This window comes from Carassius auratus, unplaced genomic scaffold (genome assembly GCF_003368295.1).
Source record: "Carassius auratus strain Wakin unplaced genomic scaffold, ASM336829v1 scaf_tig00216504, whole genome shotgun sequence".
NCBI lineage: Eukaryota > Metazoa > Chordata > Actinopteri > Cypriniformes > Cyprinidae > Carassius > Carassius auratus.
In genome coordinates this window covers 85186-106102 of record NW_020528604.1, presented here as the reverse complement: position 1 = coordinate 106102, position 20917 = coordinate 85186, and the positions used below count along the sequence as shown (strand labels likewise).

General features: G+C 37.9%; 3 protein-coding genes across 5 annotated transcripts; all 3 read left to right on the top strand.

The window, feature by feature from the left end:
- Positions 1-1092: 1092 nt before the first annotated feature.
- Positions 1093-4432, top strand: LOC113098300 (SAC3 domain-containing protein 1-like). Its single transcript, XM_026263322.1, has 4 exons — positions 1093-1220; positions 1944-2316; positions 2395-2671; positions 3657-4432. Exons 1-4 carry the CDS (start codon positions 1108-1110, stop codon positions 4118-4120), a joined length of 1227 nt encoding a protein of 408 aa, XP_026119107.1. The 5' UTR covers positions 1093-1107; the 3' UTR covers positions 4121-4432.
- Positions 4433-5044: 612 nt separating this feature from the next.
- On the top strand, positions 5045-10113 carry LOC113098294 (MRG/MORF4L-binding protein-like). 3 transcript variants are annotated; one of them, XM_026263311.1, is made up of 6 exons: positions 5045-5249; positions 5748-5869; positions 6868-6949; positions 7034-7108; positions 7321-7469; positions 9270-9460. In XM_026263311.1, the coding sequence occupies exons 1-6, from the start codon at positions 5114-5116 to the stop codon at positions 9285-9287; spliced, it is 582 nt and encodes a 193-aa protein (XP_026119096.1). In that variant the 5' UTR covers positions 5045-5113; the 3' UTR covers positions 9288-9460. The 3 variants fall into 3 exon arrangements, with proteins under 3 accessions (XP_026119096.1, XP_026119097.1, XP_026119095.1); XM_026263312.1 differs by having other exon boundaries at positions 5048-5249; positions 7321-7357; positions 9270-10113; XM_026263310.1 differs by lacking the exon at positions 7321-7469 and having other exon boundaries at positions 5053-5249; positions 9270-10113.
- Positions 10114-12355: 2242 nt separating this feature from the next.
- LOC113098299 (elongation factor 1-alpha 2) lies at positions 12356-20569 on the top strand. The gene is made up of 7 exons (XM_026263321.1): positions 12356-12528; positions 14091-14270; positions 15302-15598; positions 15687-15837; positions 15987-16243; positions 16316-16550; positions 19950-20569. Exons 1-7 carry the CDS (start codon positions 12385-12387, stop codon positions 20075-20077), a joined length of 1392 nt encoding a protein of 463 aa, XP_026119106.1. The 5' UTR covers positions 12356-12384; the 3' UTR covers positions 20078-20569.
- The last annotated feature ends 348 nt before the right edge of the window (positions 20570-20917 follow it).

Here is a 20917-nt window from a genome sequence, read left to right as displayed (position 1 = left end):
TACTTTCTATCTGCAATTAAAATAAGGATTTTAGATTTTCTAATGATTCCGACCTGATTTATTGAATAATGTTTCTCTTACACAGACAAAGCTGTTGAATGTCTGAATCAGAGTGCACAAGTCCTGCTCCACTATACTAAGGACATTCCCACCGACGGAGTGTCTTCGAGAGATGAAAAATACTGCTGATAAAGTCAGCCAGCAGTTGACAAGGCACGTCAGTCTCCATATATGAAGGACTCCCACCTGTGCCATTCTTTATCTAATCTTTTACTGATTCTGTCTTTGTTTGGTTTTATTTTCATTTTAGGACTGTTTGGGATCTTCTGGAGGTGTCTTCGTTAGTAAGCCGAAAGACAGTTGTGATCCAGCAATCACTGGAGGAAGACCGGATCGGACCAAGCACAGCCCAGACTCTCTTCTGTCCCTCCACGTTATCATTATACCTTGTGTGAATATCACATCTGTTTACAATTAAATTAATAAAGTATGTAAAAATAATTAATTGGAGGTGCTCATTTCATACATTGCTACAGAATGATTAAGGGAATTTGTCATGTGTTTAATCAGACTGGTGATGGAGTGATTTTTTTTTAAGCATATGTGTATTATAACTTAATTACACTTTTTAGTTAAGAAATTTTAAGTAATATTTTTCTGTTCAAATTCTTTTTATGGTTTAAACGGTTTTAAAACTGAGATCAACAACCTAAACAATAGGTTTATGTATGTAACAGTGCAGTTCATGTATGTAGATAGAGAAATATGTGATGCCATACTTATATTTTATTAATAACCTAAAGTCCTTTACAGATTACAATAATATCTGATTTGACTTAGTAATTATAAGTAATTATAAGTACTCTGGTTGCTTCCAATGGTCAGATATACAGTCCAATTTTCCTACAAAAACCGTAATCAAATCTATTTGTAACTTGTTTAAATAATAATAATAAAAATCTGTAATATTGCATAATTTCATGCTCATAAAAATAAATAAAACGCGTTTTTAACGCGAATCTGAAATACTTTTATTTTGTGCTTTTTGTGTGTGTTTCAAGCATAGACAGTAAAAGAATAATAAATATTACGTAGCACTTATCGGATATGACGTACAACTGTATGACAACTGGCGACCAATCAGAGCTGTCTTCATGGCACGTGACGTCTGTGCAGTCGCTCTCGACCCGACCAATGAACAAAACAGCCATGAGCAACGCGTGAGTCTTCCTCCCTAAAGCTTGTTTTTATTTCGATGAACACACATATATAGATACCGATCAAAAAGCTTAACTGTTGCCATTTGATACAAGGAGTCAGCGCACTCCGCAGACAGAAACAGATTGCGTTCGTTGTGACAAAGCCAAATGTCATTGCAGTATGAAGCAGCACATACAGGTTACTGCATGCACAAGTCCGATTGTTGATGAATAAAATGTGTTTTGGCAATGTAGTTTGGAAATAATTATTTTTCAGTCAGTGTCAGCAATGAGGAAGAATGCAGTGAGCATCTTACAGACCTCTGCAACAATAAAAACTTAACTCTCTTTCACACACACTTAAACACACACCACCTGTCAAAACCTTTTTTTTTTTAAGTCTTTTGTGTTTACCGAGGCTATATTGCAATTTTAAATAGGCGTAGTACATTGTAAACTAATTTATTCCTGTGTAGCATAACTGAATTTTCAGCAGTTAATACTTTAATAATTTGCTGCAGATTTGATCAATTATTGAGGCCTATATGGTTCTTTTTATTATCAATGTTGAAAACTACTGTTATGCTACGTAATATTTTTGTAAAAAACACGTTTTTGTTTCTTCAGGAGTCTCTGTGAGAATCAGTGACTTATTTCAAAAACATAAAACATTAAAATTGAATTATTTCAAACTTTTGATCAGTTTAAGCTCTCAGTATGCTTTCGGTCTTGTTTGATGTCCAGGAGGCATCAGTCTAGGAGGGGCCGAGGACACAGGCAGAAGGAACCGGGTCGAGCGAACAGAGATCAGCTGGAGGAGCAGAAAGCTGAGGACTCTGTGCCTCGTGGCACCTGTATGACTATGTGTCCTGTCTGTGAGTTACGCCAGCGGGAAGCACAGAATCGACTGCACAGGTTTGAGATGGTGACCGGCACAGAGCGGGATCGTTTGCCGCGTGCTGATGCCTCACGTGCCGTCAAAGAGTATTCGAGACCTGCAGCAGGGAAAGACTCCACAAGAGCCAGCGACCTTCGACCTCCATCTGTGCTTTTAAACACTGTGTGTTATCTAGTCGATGAGATTGCAGCTTCCTCTACATTTCAGCCATGGACGGAGGTATGGAAATGACATCTTGTTATTCCTTTATCTGTAATATGATGGCCATTTCAATCCTGTCTTATTAATGATCCTCAGGTGTATAGTTTTGTGTTTGACCGTCTGCGTAGCGTCCGTCAGGACATGATTATCCAGCGTGTGTCGGGGCCGGACTGTGTGGCCGTGCTGGAGAAAAGCGTGCGTTTCCTTCTCTACTCCTCCTACAGACTCTGCGGGCAGCAGCTTCAGTATTTCGACCCGCGCATCAATGACACTCACCTGCAGGAATGCTTGAGCTGGTTGCTGGAGAGCTACAGAGATGGGAAGCACCAGCATCAGGAGGAGTATCAGGCTCTGAGTCTTCTCTATAACTTGGGTGAGTGAGCCACAGCTGCTAGGGCTCTCACTGTCAGGATATTGATCAACTGTTGTCATTCTTTACAGTTCTTCCCCCCCCTTGATTCTTTCAACTTAGACTTTTTGCTCCATTTTTCAACATATGACTAATGTCTTATACATTAGCTTAGTCCAAATCTGCTATAATGGAATAACAGGTTTTATTTAAGTGATTTTACTGGATTCAAATAAAAGATTTTGTTTTATGAGACAATAAAACAACCACTCCTTTCATGGAAACAACAAAAAATGTCACACTTTGTCTGTCTAAAACACGTGCACAATACAGGGCCGTATTATTGGGAGGCCTGCAGAGGTCTACACGCATTTCCTAAATATCATTAACATGCTGTTTGTCAGAGACTACCTAATGAAGAACATACATGAGAATACATTTGTTCTTCACTCGCTGAAACTGACAGTGGATTTTTATCTTTATCTTATCTTTTCAGTTGTTTAAAAGATTAAGGCAGTTGTCAAAGTTTAATAAAATGTTGTTTGATTTTCCAGTAAAAGCTAATAGGTTTATTAGCAGATTTGAACCTGTATGAGAGTGGGGGGTGGCATGTATACTTAGGCGCACATTTGTTTCTATAAAATGTTTATATGGTATCTAATAAATACTGTAAATTGTGACCTGTTCCCCTACTGTGACTGTTTGTTACTTGGCAAACATTCTGCTATCAGTATTTACCAAATACATTTTCCTTGTTAAGCATTGTAACGATTGGCAGCATGGTTAACATTGAATTTAGAACAGCTTCTAGTTGTAACAGCATGATGTAAAAATACTAAACCATGACTTATTGGCATATTGCTTAAATAACATAAAAATAACACTGTGTTTTCAGTTTTTTTCTCTCAGTTTCATTAATGCTTCCCCACACATTCCACAGTTTTCAGTGTAAAAAACACAAATGAAGTACCATCAGAGATAAACCGATATATTTTCTTCATGCTTTCAGGTTCAGCTGAGGCCATTCAACATGTTCTTGAGCTGCCCGAGAGAATCCGCAGCTCTTCGGCTGTTCAGCTGGCTCTGGCCGTAAGCAGAGCACATATGGAGCGCAATCCAGTCCGGCTGCTCCGTCTAGCCCAGAGACTGGACTTCATCCAGGTCTGTGCCATCCACAGACACCTGCTGAGCTGCAGGAGAGACCTGCTCCTGCTCTACAGCCACGGACACAGCAGCCGAAACTGCCGCTACCCGCTCCAGAGACTGGCACGCCTGCTCTTTCTGAAGGACACGCTGGCTGCAGAGCTGTGTCAGGTGCATGGAGTAAACGTCACCGGAGACTGGGTGAACTTCTCTAAGAGCTCCTTCACTGACGCTGCGTCTGGAGATGTGCAGTGCAGACGTATGCATGAGCCGCTGGGTGACGAGCAGTGGAACGGTCCTGCTGACAGCGTGATTCATGCCTGTGTCTGAAACCATTCACAAACTGCTTGTTTCTCTACCTTTTATTTTTTGAGGTCATGTCAATTGTATTTTTTAAATAATAAATATTGCAGAACAACTTCCCACTTCTGAATTCATCCAAAAACGTGTGAATTTTCAATAAAGCTTTCATATTTTATAGGAACTCAGCTTTTCGGTGGCCTGAGTAACAGACCCTTAAACTACATATGATCAGCTCTTCTAAATCATTTCCATGTGCAAATAAAGAGATAGAGCAATGGAGTGTAATTAATTGAGGCAATCTTAAAATATTATTCATTATTCAATTTATATATAATTTTGTGTTTTTTGTGTGTGTGTGTGTGTGTTTTGTTTAACTTCTAACTGTGAATTATGTAGTTTATCATGAAATGTGAATTGTCTCAAGTAGTACTCAATAAACAGTTTTATCCACCATACATATAACGTAACATTTCACTAACAATTTATTAATATTCATTTATTAATTTAATATTAAAGCTACAAATTTATTGCATTTAAAACTACATATTATTTAATTATTAATTATATCTACAAGTCTCTGTGCATATAAAAATAATTAATACTGTTTTTTTTTTTAATTTATTTATTTATTTTTAAAGTGAAATTAAGCATTATACATTGACAAGAGTTTTGGTAGCCTAAATTTTGCTAAACAAAATGGGCAAATTGTCCGATTTATTATCTATTTCTTATGGTCCATCTATTAAACGAATTTGCACAGAAAACTACATTAATAACAAACCCACATGTGAGCAAAAGAGTGCCATTCTAATAAATAAATAAAAAAGTAAACTTTGAAAATATGATAAATATAAAGTATATATATTTGTTGTTGTTTTTTTTTTTTTATGAAACCCATAGACTGTCTAAAAACAGACGAAACCAGATGGTAAATCTCTAATGATCTGTTAAGTGTCTGGTCGTGTAGTTGAGTCCTGCGGTGATCCGACTCTGACTGCAGCAGTGTGTCTCTGGAGGAACATGGGGGAAGCGGAGACTCTGCCATCCGACGACAAACAAGCAGAAACCGGCATCTGCACCGCCGAGGAGTCCATCGTATGGAGTCAAGAAGTAGAAGTGTGTCTTTTTCACGCAATGCTGGGGCATAAACCCGTCGGTAAGATGAATTAATTTGGATTTGATCGTGATTAACAGGCCCTGATCTCTACATGCGCAACGATGAAACATCATGAATAAGACAATGAGCTCATTTTTTTACCCTTTAAGTATCTGAAATCAAGTAATAATACAGTTATTTAATCATACCAATCAGATTTTTAAATACTGATAAAGATTTTTAAGTTAATTTAAGCGTTTTTAGTGATACTTTAGCGAGCGTTATCGAGTCCAGTTGCTATTTGTTAAAATACATTTGAATATAGTGATACAAATGTGATTTTCTATTGTAGACTATTGTTGAATTTGTCTATTTTAATAACTAATATTGTGTTTATGGATGTAGTAACTTAAAGCAGTTAATGTGTGTTGACTTTAGCAAACATTAGCGCGGCTGCTAACTAGCATGATAGCATCACGGCTAGGCTAAGTTACAGCAACACTGTTTTTTTCTGTGCTGTAAGGAGCGTGTCTCTGTGTATATGTCTCATATTTTCAGGAGTGAATCGTCATTTCCACATGATCTGTATTCGTGATAAGTTCAGTCAGAACATCGGCAGGCAGGTGTCCTCTAAAGTCATCTGGGATCACCTGAGCACCATGTACGACATGCAGGCGCTGGTGAGACAACTCAACTCGTGCTTTCTTGCGATTGGGAGGTTTATTTTCTGAGATTCATTCACCGCATGCATTAGACATCACAACAATTTAATGCTATCTAGTATATGTGGGATCCAAAGGTTCAGATTGAAAATGTGGTATTTAAAATTAAAATATTGCATCATTTTAAACCCTGGATATTATTTAAGTTTTAGTGTTTTCCAAACAATTTGAACGTTATGATGTATAATTAATACATTTAAGATTCTCCACTCAGTAATAAGTAAGCTAATTTGTGATAATGTTCAAATGACAGTAATATGTTCAATACTAAGACTGTATTTACAGTATGTTACTTTTTCAGTCCAGCCTCTCATTGTTATTGAGATAATTAAAATACAAATTTAAGTTTTTAAAATCAGGTAAATGCTAAATAAAAGCATTTTCACTCATGTTCTTAGACTTTCTGACCCAAATATTGTGATGGAACCACTTAATTTCCAGCTAGTTTGCAAGGTAACATTTCTCATTTTAATTTAGTTTAACTTAAAAAACACACACACACACACACACACATATATATATATATGCATTTATCTATGTATATGTATGTATGTATGTATGTATGACTAAAACACAAGAAAATAATTCAAACTTGAACTAAAATTGAATGAAAACTAAAAACATAAACAAATAAAAAATAAACAAATTAAACGTATGAATAAAAATCCATAATAGTATTTCAGTTATACTAAAATAACACTGGATGGGCCAATATGTGTTAGGACAATTTATTGATAACTATATATATATTTAGAATATTTACAAATTTATATTAACACTTTTATTATCCCAAATTAAACACTGTTAGGGTGATCAGGACACCATCATGAGCCCTAGATATCACACCATTGAATATTTTTTTTTCTTTTATTGCTGCAGTTTCCAGCAGGGATAAATAAAGTTGATTCTACAATAGCTCTCAAATCTAATCAGTACATTTCTTTTTATTCCTGCAGCATGAATCAGAAATACTCCCGTTTCCAAACTCGGAGAAGAGCTTTGTGCTGCCTGAAGAGATCATACAGGAAGTCAAGGAAGGTGAGCACCTTGTAGTCTTGTGATTTACTGCTGATCCGTTTGATTTGACTGATTTACTTAAAAGCTCTTATTGTCTTCGTACAGGTAAAGTAGGATCTGAAGACGAAGTAAAAGAGGAGTTCAAAGAAGAGAGTGACCCACCTGCAACCCACGAAGAAGGTTCTCTTCTCCTCCACTCTTTATTTATCTCATCTACTCACCCCTTCTTTTTCCTTTCCCTCCCTCTCTCTCTCTCTCTCTCTTTCCTTTTGACGAACACCGTCTATTAAATCCTGCGTCATTGCATCACTTTTTTTTTGTTCTGGATCGTTCTCCCGTTGGCGTGAAGCTCAGCGTGGCTCACACTGGTCATTTGTGTCTCATTTTCAAAGGTCTGGGTCCCAGTATGGCTGGCCAGGATTTTGCGAGGTATGGACAGAAGAAAACGTTTCGCTCTGTTCCAAAGCTCCAGCTTGAGCTCAGTACAGACCAGCTCATTACCAGAGGCCTCTGTAGACAACCTTCAGAGACCTCTGACCATGTGCGTCTTTCTCTCCGTCTTTCTCTCGCTGTCCTTCTTTCTCTTTTGTCTTTTTTTGTGTGTTCTGTGCACCCTAGCTTATGTTATTATTCTCTGTGTGTATGAAGCATGGCATGTTAAGGGGGTTTGCTTGTTGAACAGCTGCAGCTTTGTATGCTTTTAAGATCCCTTGCACATTCACCAGTTTTTCACAAATTAACAGTAACTAGGTTGAAGAAATAATACACACTGATTTATCCTCTATTTTGAAAATTGTTAGTCGTTAAAGCAGACAGGAAAATTTGGTAATTAAAATCTAAAAAATATAATTATAGGCTTTAAAACCATCAGAGATCCCTGGTGTTTGACCCATGATTGTTTCCTACATAGATAGCGTATCAACTTTATACATTTTTTGACAAAGGTGTCCTTTTATATTGATTGGACAAAATGATGCGCATTTCTTTTTGAAATGTAAATGTCAAATGTAAATTTTTTTAAAACAAACCCCTGATCAAATAAATCTCTTAATATAAATAAACTTTGATCTTGCAGGTGCTCTTTCCTTTTTAAATGAGAGGAAACCACTACATTTTAATCTGAATACAAACAAATATGTTTCATTGATGAAGCTTGAACTGTTTTTAATCTAAATTAGATTGTATGATTTTGAAATTTGAAGCAAAAACAGAACGGTCGGACTTTAGCTTTGTGAAACTATACCGCTTAAAACATCAGCAGGAAAGAGCAGCAGCAGACGGGCTCAATGAGACGCAAATTCACTCTCTGACAGCAGGTGGCACTTGTGGAACAGCAACAATATTGCATTTCTTTGGTTAAAACACACAATTTTGTAAGTAGAGTTGCAGGTAAATTTCAGGAAATTGGGCAGTAATTTTGGGAACTAGTGGAAAATTAAAATATTTTCAAGTAATTAGATTTCAGAAAAGTTCCAGAAAGTTTCTGGAATTTTACGGAATTTTTTTTCTCCCTTTATTAGCCCTATTTGTAAGTGACTCATTTGTAACCCTCTGCCTAGGCAGCTGCATACAATTAGCACAAATACACTCCACTTATTTCATGTAGAATGTTGTATTAGCATTTTGCTAACAACACAATAAGATAATAAGCATAAGGTGCGTTCGCATCATGTTGGAATTTTTCGTAATTATGAGATTATGACTTGTAAAAAGCATTCATGTCTTCAACAATTTGTAAACTTGTAATTTTCTGAAAGCTCAAATTTGTACAACCTGCTTAACATCAAATGAAAACACGCAACTAGAAATAATGTATTGGGTTGCCATCTAGTAATTAACGCTAATTACAACATGACGTGAACACACAAATAAACAGTACACAAATATAGGTTAAAATACTGAATGGAAAATTAAAACCATTTCTCTTGCTTTGCCTATCTAGGACTTTGCACTGCTCATTGCAGTGTACTCTGGGATTTCTTTTCCACAATGCTGTCTTAATATTTGGCTAAAATGTGGGGATTATGCATTCACAAAATTAATAGTTTAATTTATTTGTATCTTGGGAGCTTATTATATTATTCATGTAATATACTCCCAATTTCTGTTGATAAAAAGGTGTAAAAACAAGCAGCTTTGTCATAATCGCAGCACATTTTGCAAGCTAATATCGGGCTTCATTTAGCACAGAAATTACCTGCCACTTTTTAATTATGATAGAAATAAATAATTTTGGTGCATATGTTTTTTTCATTTCTTTTGTATTGGTTTTTCATCTGTTTTGTTCTTTGTGTTCCCATATCCGACCCTTATTTCCCCATTTCCCTTTTCCCTTCGTCAGGCAGCAATTCCTCGGTGAAGATGTCGGAGAGGTCGGGCAGCGGGCGCGAGAAAGAGAAAGAGAAAGAGCGGGCCGAGAGGGGGGGCTCAGGTGAGACGGGCAGCGGGTCGAAAGAATCATCCGGGGAAAAGAGGAAGAGGAGTCGAGCCGTGGAGAAGGTGATGAACTCCAGCAACCCCTCCAGCCCCGGAGGAGCCAAGCGCCGCAGGACGTAGACGCAGCATGCAGCAGGACGACTTGGGACATTAGACATTTGAAAAGAACTGACAGAGAAAGGTGTAGCTAATATTGGTCGTGCTAGAGCCAATGTGGAAGTGAAATTAGATGGAGAGCAGGGGATGTGATGTTCGTGTGTGTGATCTGCAGTCCAGAGGTTCACTGCGAGAGGCGTTCCTGTGCTGTTCACAGACAGACGGTGGACATACAGAGAAAGGAAAGTCTGGTGGCTGTGTAGGATATGACTAGACTGATGGGGAAAGTATGATCAACTAATAAGCTTTCCTCTGCTGAGTTTGGAAAAACTTTTTTCTTTTTTTTAAGATTTGTGGGAATTTTAAGTGGTAGCTTTATTTTATTTTTGTCGGTTCTCGAGACGGACCAGAGTATCAACTAGTTTGTTGTGTGATTTATTAGGGCTTACACTGCAAATAAGCTGAGCTAGACATGTTATTACGTAACTGTTTGAAATAACCTGATTGTATTAGCCGATGAGATGGTCATTGATCAAATGCATCGTGAGTAGTGATGGTATTTGGTTTCTGAGTCATGCTTGTTTTACATTTCTGACCGAACATGTTAAACACATCAGGAGGATGTCCCTGATTAAAAAAATGATAATGAACTATATTGGTCTGATTTGACTTCTTAATTCCTAATCTGCCATTGAACAATATTTAATATGTTAGCCTCCCTTTGATCTTTCCCTGGTCTAAACATAAATGATCCAGAGAGAGATTTAAAATTTTTAATTTGGTGATTAAGGTGTTACACAGCACAAATGTTTTCAACATTGATAATGTTTTTCTGAAAAATCATGTGACACTGAAGACTGGAGTAATGGCTGCTGAAAATTCATTTTTTCCGTAACAGAAATAAATGACTAATAAAAGGAATATATAAAAATCTAAATAATGAAAATAGCTTTGGTGAGCATAATTTTATTTTTTTATTTTTTATTTTTTTTCTTCAGGCCCTCTGCTAATTCTAACGTTGTACACACACTCACAGTGTACTGTAGATCTTCAAATTAAGAGTTTTTTCCCAAGGAAGTCTAGAGTCAATTTGAGGTCCTTATGTAATGTATTGTTAACACAGAATGAGATCATTTTAAGATTCTTTAGTTGGGTAATAAGTTTTCTTGCTCATACAAAGGCATTACTAGCACTTTTTTGTAGATATTACAATTACTAAAAGAAGTATTTTGGCCTGTGTAAGTAGCAAATGCAGTATGTTCTACAAAATAAACATTAAATAAAAATATCTGTATGAAATAAGCAGAAGAATGATGGTCAAAATATAATTGATTGATTATTTTTTCAAAGATCAGGCCAGAAAACTGATCAGACCACTATAATATATGTATGTAATTTTAGATGTACCAAATACATAGAAATAGTTACCTCTGGAATAACTTAGTAAAAAAATATTTTTTTAATAATTTTTCTTTTTATTATTATGAGTCTGGTGTTATATTTCAGACCCAGACAGGAAACCAGGTTGATTCTTAGCCAGCAGGAGTTAATGGAGGGTAAGATGCTGAGTCACTGGATGCTGCTCTATTGCAGTGTGTTCCTCCTCCATCTCTCGTACTCTTCCTCTCGGCTCGTTTCTGTTGCAGCTGTCTCACTGCAGTCCCTCACCGCCAGCCTCCCCCCGCTCCGAGTGCCGCATTGCTGTATCAAAGTGGGGTGAGTATATTACACACACAGACTTGGACCGTGCAGGAGCACAGTGTGTGTTTGCTGAGGGGAGAACAGGGTCCGCCTGTCCGCTGCAGGTAAGAGGCCACAATCATCCTAATGCTGATAGACTTTAACTATACTCATACCAGTCAACAGCTTCTTTTCCTATTGTGTTTTTATTTAGTACTGTCCTGATGAAACTATTCTATATTACTTGTTATTTGATACAGTATATCAATTAATAGCAGAATTTACACATCCTGTTCAAAAGCATGTCTTGTTTCCTCCTGCGTCAAATACTGTTCGTAAGCTCTTGTGATAGTTGTGCATGAGTTCCTGGTTTGTCCCGTACAGTAAAGCTACCCAATGTATTTGACAAAAAGCCTCCAGGCTTCTTTGCATATTCTACACATTTGAGTTTTCCCACAGTTGAGGTATGATTTTAACATCCAGCTTTTTTTTTACTCTCAATTGAGGGACTCACTTGACTTGTTAAAAACTATAAGAGCTGCTCAGAGAGGCAATATATATCTTAAAAACCAAGGTCAATGTCAGCCTTTGCTTTTGTCAAGGGGTGTTTTTTTTTTTTTTTTTACAGAATTGCTTGTGTAAATTATAATTTTGTCTTTTCTGATATATTCAAATATGTTACGCAACTTTGTCAGGTAGTACTAAAAAAAAGAAAATCATAGGTATCTTACAGATACTGCAAGCGAAATGTAAACTTGTAAAAACATAGTTTTGAAAAAAATGATTTACATTTATAATAATAATATTATTAATAATAATGTTTTGAGATTGTAATTGTGCAAGCCTTTTGTTATGCTGCTAATGTTTACCAAACTGAATGAATGATTAATGATTTCAAACGGTTATCTTTTTTATGTACTGTTCGTGACAAATGTTCAGACATTTCAAATAATATTTCATATATTTTGTATATAATATATAATATAATCATTGTATTATTTATTTATGTAGTATAACTTATCTGAAATATTTATCTCCTATTTTATGTTGTTCAGAAATGATCTTGAATAGCTTAGTTCTGCTGTGCTCTGAATACTGTTTACTGAACTATGATCAGTAAATATCATAATTAAACATTTAGGATGAATGTCGTGTCTATGTGTTCAAATGTTCTTTGTCTGCGATGGCCGTAGACAGAAGAAAGCTCCATCCATTCCCATCCTGTCTTCCTGTCCTGTGCCGTCATGGGGAAAGAGAAGATCCACATCAACATTGTGGTCATCGGCCATGTTGATTCTGGGAAATCCACCACCACTGGCCATCTCATCTATAAATGTGGAGGAATTGATAAAAGAACCATTGAGAAGTTTGAAAAAGAGGCTGCTGAGGTAGGTGAACAGGATCTTAAAAAAAAAAATCATAGGAATTTAGCTTTGGTGTTCAAGTGGAATCAGATTGCTGAGTTTGAAGTCAGACTTGTAATAAAGGACTACAGTTGCACCTTCCATTTAAATAGCCAAATCCCTTATGCACTGTGAGAACTGTGGTCTCTGTGCTGAATGATGGGTAACTCCAACCCACTTACTCTGTAGGGTAATTATATAAGAATCTCATCATGCATCACACCATGCCTTCCTCTCCTCTTATGCACTGCAGAGCAGAGGGAGAACTGGTGTGTAATTACATTGAGACATTTACTCTTTGGAAAATGTCATTGGAGATTAAAGGAAAAGATAAGATACAGGCCCTGTGCTTCTGTAGTCTTGATGCACATTAGACTGAGAGAATGAGACTTGAGTAAATGGGTGCAATCCCAGTGGGTCTGACACCTCACCTCTGTCTTTGAGGGTAACTTGTTATTCAAGCAGCAAGATGTAGGTAAAACATTGTGTGTGCACAAATAAGCCTGTTGGATTTGTGTTACAGGTTTACTAAAGATTAGGTACATTAGGGGTTTTTACCTACAACAGGGATGGACAACTCTGGTCCTGGACAACCACTGTCCTGCAGATTTTGACTCCAATCCTAATTAAACAAACCAGAAAATATAACCTTTGTCTTCAGGATTGCTAGAAAATGGCAGGTGTGTTTGGTTAAGGACAAAACAACAAGGTATTGGATTTGTACCTACAACCTACCAATTGTGATTGTTATGAGACTTATATGGTCAATCGGTGGGGGTAAGGGATTTTCTCAATGTCAAAATGTTGAAGGATAATGTATGGACCTTGTCGGATATGAACTCACAACCTTCCATCTGTGAAAATTGTTAAGAGCTTTATTATGATGTTCCTGTGGCTCAGTGGTATAGCATTGCGTTAGGCAGCCTTAGCAGCTCAAAAGGTTGTGGGTTTGATTCCCAGGGAACACGTTAGGTAAAAAATGTTAGCCTGAATGCACCAGGTCACTTTGGATAAAAGTGTCTGCTAAATGCATAGATATCTAATTATCTGTAACAAAGAGAGTCAGCTGGGGCAAATTATTAATCTCAATGGCACAATATTGAGGCATAATGTATTCCTTACAGGATTTAAACCTTCATCTGTGAAAAGTTTCTTGGTTATGCAAGTGCCAAGTTCTCTGAGGGCAAATGTGCAGCTAGGCAAACTTCTATGATCATAAGTAATGAACTTTTGGATGATTTGAACCTAAAACGTCCCAAATTCCGAGGTCAGGGTTTGACAAGTGTTTTAAGCACTGCATTTGGCACTATACAAAATTAGGCACGCAAATGCAGAGTAAACCCTGGCTTTATAATTATTAAGAGAATTCTACCTCTGGAACAATCCACTATACAATTCAGGCAAAATAGGTGTTAGTTTCTGCCTAAAATAACACATGTACTGTCATAATCTTTTAAGATGATTGCTTTTGTGTGTCCACACAACTTAATTTTTTCCTCGGTGAAGGCATGTTTTTCCTGAATGCTCAAATACTTTTGTTTTGGCAGATGGGAAAAGGTTCCTTTAAGTATGCCTGGGTTCTGGACAAGCTGAAGGCCGAGAGGGAGAGAGGGATTACCATAGACATTTCACTCTGGAAGTTTGAGACCACCAAGTACTACATAACTATAATAGATGCTCCAGGACACAGAGACTTCATCAAGAACATGATCACTGGAACGTCTCAGGTAAGACAGTACTAGCTCAGCTACAACTATTTACGAGAACTGGTGGCATATCAATGCTTGGTCAAGTTGAGTCAAGTCACCTTTATTTATATAGCGCTTTAAACGAAATACATTGCGTCAAAGCAACTGAACAACATTCATTAGCAAAACAGTGTGTCAATAATGCAGATTGACAGTTAAAGGCAGTTCATCATTGAATTCAGTGATGTCATCTCTGTTCAGTTAAATAGTGTCTGTGCATTTATTTACAATCAAGTCAACGATATCACTGTAGATGAAGTGACCCCAACTAAGCAAGCCAGAGGCGACAGCTGCAAGGAACCGAAACTCCATCGGTGACAGAATGGAGAAAAAAACCTTGGGAGAAACCAGGCTCAGTTGGGGGACCAGTTCTCCTCTGACCAGACGAAACCAGTAGTTCAATTCCAGGCTGCAGCAAAGTCAGATTGTGCAGAAGAATCATCTGTTTCCTGTGGTCTTGTCCTGGTGGTCCTCTGAGACAAGGTCTTTACAGGGGATCTGTATCTGGGGCTTCAGTTGTCCTGGTCTCCGCTGTCTTTCAGGGCCGTAGAGGTCCTTTCTAGGTGCTGATCCACCATCTGGTCTGGATACGTACTGGATCCGGGTGACTGCAGTGACCCTCTGATCTGGACACAGACTGGATCTGGTGGCTACGGTGACCTCGGGATTATGAGAGAAACAGACTAATATTAGCGTAGATGCCATTCATCTAATGATGTAGCAAGTACATCGGATGGTATGGGAAGTGTTCCCGGTTCTGGTTTACATAATTAATGCAGCCTAAAAATCTTTTAACGGATTTGGATAAGCATATTAGTATGTTATGTGTAAGCCAGGTTGTCTGCCTCCCGAATAATGATAGGTAGGTTATTCCAGAGTTTAGGCGCCAAATAGGAAAAGGATCTGCCGCCCGCAGTTGATTTTGATAAGTGAGAAGATCCCTAGTACCTATAGATGAATTTTAGTACTTTTATCTTTAAACAATGCGCCTCTCATTCTTTCTCTCCCAGGCAGATTGTGCTGTTCTAATTGTGGCAGCTGGAGTGGGTGAATTTGAGGCGGGCATCTCTAAAAATGGGCAAACAAGGGAACACGCCCTGCTGGCCTACACGCTGGGCGTCAAGCAGCTGATTGTAGCTGTCAACAAGATGGACTCCACGGAGCCGTCCTACAGCGAGAAACGCTATGATGAGATCGTTAAAGAAGTGAGCACCTACATCAAAAAGATCGGTTATAGCCCCGCCTCGGTGCCCTTCGTCCCAATTTCAGGTTGGCATGGTGACAACATGCTAGAACCTTCTTCTAATGTGAGTTTCCTTGGCGTGTGCGTTTGTTAAACTGTTGGCAGAATGCTAGTGGTTTGATTAATAAAATCATCTCATTTGTGCTGTGCAGATGCCCTGGTTTAAAGGCTGGAAGCTGGACAGGAAGGAGCAGCATGCCAGTGGGGTGACTCTACTGGAAGCTCTCGATACCATCATGCCTCCAACACGCCCCACTGACAAACCCTTACGTCTGCCCCTACAAGACGTCTACAAGATCGGAGGTGGGATTAACCCACTCAAATCATGAACATTTTATGGGGTGATGGTATTTTTAGGATCAGCTTGCAGTTATATTTTGAGTTCAGAAAGCTACTACATCAGTATGTATACAGAACATGGTTATTCAGAGATGCCATGTCTTTCTTCTCAGGTATAGGGACTGTGCCGGTGGGCAGGGTGGAGACCGGTATCCTGCGGCCCAGTATGGTGGTGACCTTTGCCCCAGCCAACATCACTACAGAGGTGAAGTCGGTGGAGATGCATCACGAGTCTCTGACTGAAGCCCTGCCAGGAGATAACGTAGGCTTCAATGTGAAGAATGTGTCTGTAAAAGACATTAGAAGAGGTAACGTTTGTGGGGACAGTAAGTCAGACCCGCCTCAGGAAGCATCAGGGTTTACAGCACAGGTGGGATAATCTTCTTAATATCTTGTCTTGATATTTTTCTGGATTTCTATTCTTTCTCTCTCTTTTCATCAGGTCATCATTTTGAATCACCCAGGACAGATCTGCGCAGGTTACTCTCCTGTCATAGACTGCCACACAGCTCACATTGCCTGTAAGTTTGCCGAGCTTAAGGAGAAGATTGATCGCCGTTCAGGCAAGAAGCTGGAAGACAACCCCAAAAGCCTGAAGTCTGGAGACGCTGCTATTGTGGAAATGATCCCAGGAAAACCAATGTGTGTGGAGAGCTTCTCTCAGTACCCTCCACTAGGTACTGTATGTGTCCACTTACAGTAAATGCTTCTGAATCAATTTATTTTAAATTAAAAATTCAATTAAAAATTACATTTATGGGTTTAGCAGCCGCTTTTATCCAAAGCGACTTACAGTGCATTCAGGCTATCAATTTTTACCTATCATGTGTTCCCAGGGAATCAAACCCCCAACCTTGCGCTTGATGACACAGTGCTCTACCAATTGAGCTACAGGAACACATTTTCATTTTAGTTTTTATTTTTGCATTCTTTTGCATTGTGTTTTGTTTTTCTTTTCTTTTAAGTTTTGCTTTCTTTTATTTTGTTTGCCTGTGCTTTATTTAATGTTTTCTTTTAATTTGTTTTCCTTTTGTTCTTTGGCATTGCTTTTTTAAATTTTATTTTCTGCTGTATCTATTTATTTGTTCATTATATTGTTTTCTTTTATCATTTCTATCAATATGAATATTTATTTTCCTTTTGCAGTTTATTTATGGTAACATTCATGGGGTGGAAAATATTCATAGAAATGAAACTAATAAAAGAAAGCTCCAAAAAAAAAGGCCATTAAAAAGGGATTAAGATAAATAATTACATTTTTTTTTTTTTATCACAGAACATAGTTGATTTCAAATCCATGCATAATCAAGATGAAATATAATAAAACCTTGTGCAAGGCTCTGCTAAATAGCTTCTTCATGTCCTGTGAAATAATCCCTATTTAGAAAAAGGTTTTAGAGGCTTTATAAAAAGATGATTATTCATGTATGTTCTTCTCAAATTACAAGAACCAAGCAACCCAGCATCCTGTGGTTAGGTTTGTCATACTTATTTGAATTGACGTCTCAGGCTCACTGTTGGTCACTCGGTCTCATGATTAATGAGACTCACTGCAGTCATTGTCAGGTTAAAGGTCTGATTCATCAGTAATGTGAGCCTCCACACCATCCTTTTGAAACATGAGCTCATGATTTCATGTTTTTCTCCAGTAAAACTGATTATTAGGCCTGTTTCTTTAAACAGTCTCTCATTACTTTTGACCTGCTGTTTTCAGTGCGACGTGTCATTTTTATTGCATCTTGTGCTTATTATTTTTTTCCCCTAAACTCTCCATTAAAAGTAGTGTTCACTGTAATAAATTAAGCTCACGAGGGGAAATGTATATAAATTAATTATGATTAATTAATTATGATTAATTAAAATGATTTATATGAGCTGCCAGTAGTAACTGTAGCAGAATTAAATTCCAGCGAACATTTAGCATAATTTCATATAAACTCTAAGAAAGGATATTTCAGTGGCCACAGAAAATACTTTCATACAGTATTAATGCATTAGAGCATGTAGCAAAATCGGAATTGTAAAGGGTCATTGATTTGTAAGGCAGAATCAGTAACTCATGTAGTTTGTGCACAAGAGTTTTATTAACTAAACACTAACGCAAACTAGTCTAACAAACGAACAAACAAACACTCATACAGGGGAAAGGGCAATTGAGATTTGATGCATGATACCATCAGGAAAACTAGAGAATGAAGCTATGAAAAGATTCAGTTAACCACCTGAGTAAAACCATCAGTGCCGTTTATAACGGGGTCTACAGCTTATACTAAACCTCTGTTTTGTTTAGTTAAATGTACGATACTTGCATTTCCTTGGCCTGGAATGAGCGTCTGGATGCAAAGTCTTGATGGTTCGGAGGTTCGGAGGTGTAGGAGTCACGATCACGTTCTTCAGGTTTTAAAGAGTGATGAATTCCAAAGGTTCCCTGACCCAATGGTGATTTGGGAGTTTCTTCCATGTGGAAAGTGACAAGAGCTAAAAGACACATAGGCTAAGATCCTTAGATCTTTGGTGAAGGAATGTCAAGGCACGAGGCCTGGCACAAGGAGAGTTCTCGCTCACAAACTCTTAGCACAAGAAAGGAAAGAGCTCGAAGAGAGGAGGCAGAACTGTGTGTGGGCCTTTTTAAAGTCTAAAACGGTTCACGCCTCTTAGGATAGGCTTGTCCAATGAGAAAGGCTGAAATTCCAAATGGGAGTTTGGAAATACTGGGGAGTTATACAACCCTTTGTGTGAAAGCCTGGTAATTTGCATATGTGACTGGATCAGAAGTTGATATACAAACTAGTAAGGATTCTTAGAACACTAATATGTTGAATAGGTATCAACATATAATATACACTCTTGTTTAGATCATCAGAAGATGAATTCATAGATACTAAACATGGTAAGATTACATAAAGGTAAAATTACACGAATGAGTAGTTCTGTCACAAGCATGCATAAAACAGTATACAAGACAAAAAGACAATATAGAAGAACAGTAACAACATACACATTATAACGGTATGTTTCAGAGAGATCCTCTCCACATACTTTTATGTCGCAAAAGTTATACGCACAACCAGCACATCAGGGAACGTAACGGTCAATTTCGTCACCTCCCCTTTTTAGGGGAAAAGAAACTAGATTTCCCATAGACTTCTATACAAAATAGCGGCAAAAAGCAACGTCCGTAAACAGCTGGCAGGCGTGAATAACTTAAGAAATCCCTGACTAAACATGTCAAGTAATTACGTCCACCCTGCCTGCCACAGAGCGTGAAAAGTACATTTAAAAACACATATGTCCAGTCCATTCATTCTCCCAGTGTCAAACTGGTGTAACAAGAAGTGTCTTACCGGGACATTTACTCGTACCTCATCGAGTCAGCAAGTAAGCCAGTGAATGATTTTACTTCGTATTTGAAAGTAAACCTCTTTAAATGTATATATTATATCTTTATATTTAGAGTACTGAGTGCACTTTTCTGTCCAGCCATACAACTTGCCTGTCTTAGTTTTCGATTAGCATCATACCATTCATGATATTTCCATTACAGCAAGATATTGATAGCCATGAATTTCAAATTTGGGGTTTTACAAACATTATTGGTGCACACAACAACTCTTTGGCATGTAGTAAGGTTAGTCCACTTCCTCGATCCAATACTGTATGGCGGTTTGTTTTCCCCTAAAAGTGGGCGCGACTCTGTTCATAGACATTCTATGACGCTGCGCCGGTTGTGGGGATCTTGTCTTGCTGAGGCGTCATGGTTGCCCTGATAACCAGGGGTCTGGAGTCATTCGCAGACATCCTGACACCTAGTATGTTTATTGGCTGAGGGGTCTGTGATTATTTGTAGGTCTAATGAATAATTGATTAGTTAAATCAAATGAAAAATGGTGTGTCTGATTGGTCCAAACACTACATTACCAAGACAATCTTGTTTTTGTCAGACACAATCCTGATAGATCACTGTGGTTGGGTTCAAGTCTTCAGTCAGCTCCCACAAACACAACAGAAAATGGTACTAGTCCTTTCATCGAGCAATTTTCATATTTAAATAAATGTGTTTTTATGTGTTTTCCCAGGACGGTTTGCTGTCAGAGATATGAGACAGACTGTTGCAGTCGGTGTCATCAAAAGTGTGGAGAAGAAGATTGGCGGCAGCGGGAAAGTGACTAAATCTGCCCAGAAAGCTCAAAAAACTGCCAAATGAATCTGAATTTCCAAGTTACTTTGTCACCTCAGGCCCTGTCCCAGCTAACATGCCCCTCATCTGGGCATGCTGTTCCCCCTGTGTGCTTGAAATATACGCTCAAACTGAATGGAGCCTGATGGACTGAAGGAAATAATGAAAGACTGACATTATTACATTTTGACTGGTTGCGCTGTATATTCACTTTTAATAGAAGATCGGCACACATGTTGCATGGATGTCTGTCTTGATATATGCACGGCATCTATTAAATGAATGTAGCTGGTATTGCTGAATAGTGTGTGTGTGTGTGTGTATGTGTGTGTGTGCAGTTGAAGAAATTGAAGTGGACAACTGCACTTTGACCAGTATAATAATGATTAAGATGTCCAGAGGAAATAAACGGCTAAAGTTTTGTATACTTTATAACTGAGCATTGATGAAAGGCTAATTGATTCAAAGCATTTGTCTGACCCTTGCAGCTGAAACCTATGATGGATAAATAAAATGTTGCCCAAGTACACAAGTTTTTTTTTTTTTATTAAATGTTTTTATTTTCTCTGAGGAGAAGAAAACATAATCACACATTAATTTTGCCTTAGTTTCAAATTCTTATCAGTTCACATGCTTATTTAATGCATAAGCGAGATACGGGAGAGACAGACAGGTCTTGTTACTGTCTGCACTGAAGAGCCATGAGCTAAGGACTCTGAATGAGATTTACTGTGGACTACAGTGGAAACAGATCATCAGATGAAGGATGCAAACACAATTCTGGGATGGACCGAGATAAGTGGCGGTTTATGTCGATGTGTAGTGTTTTAATGAACTTGAGGTTCTAGTAATGCAGGGAGAAAGAAA

Excerpts from the sequence above, each read along its gene's own strand:
- LOC113098300 (XM_026263322.1), top strand. The coding sequence starts at position 1,108 with ATGACGTACAACTGTATGACAACTGGCGACCAATCAGAGCTGTCTTCA. Across the intron at positions 2,317-2,394 it reads CATTTCAGCCATGGACGGAG|GTGTATAGTTTTGTGTTTGA; the intron begins GTATGGAAATGA and ends AATGATCCTCAG. Across the intron at positions 2,672-3,656 it reads GAGTCTTCTCTATAACTTGG|GTTCAGCTGAGGCCATTCAA; the intron begins GTGAGTGAGCCA and ends TCATGCTTTCAG.
- LOC113098294 (XM_026263310.1), top strand. The coding sequence starts at position 5,114 with ATGGGGGAAGCGGAGACTCTGCCATCCGACGACAAACAAGCAGAAACC. Across the intron at positions 5,250-5,747 it reads GCTGGGGCATAAACCCGTCG|GAGTGAATCGTCATTTCCAC; the intron begins GTAAGATGAATT and ends TCATATTTTCAG. Across the intron at positions 5,870-6,867 it reads TGTACGACATGCAGGCGCTG|CATGAATCAGAAATACTCCC; the intron begins GTGAGACAACTC and ends TTATTCCTGCAG.
- LOC113098299 (XM_026263321.1), top strand. The coding sequence starts at position 12,385 with ATGGGGAAAGAGAAGATCCACATCAACATTGTGGTCATCGGCCATGTT. Across the intron at positions 14,271-15,301 it reads TGATCACTGGAACGTCTCAG|GCAGATTGTGCTGTTCTAAT; the intron begins GTAAGACAGTAC and ends TTTCTCTCCCAG. Across the intron at positions 16,551-19,949 it reads CTCTCAGTACCCTCCACTAG|GACGGTTTGCTGTCAGAGAT; the intron begins GTACTGTATGTG and ends GTGTTTTCCCAG.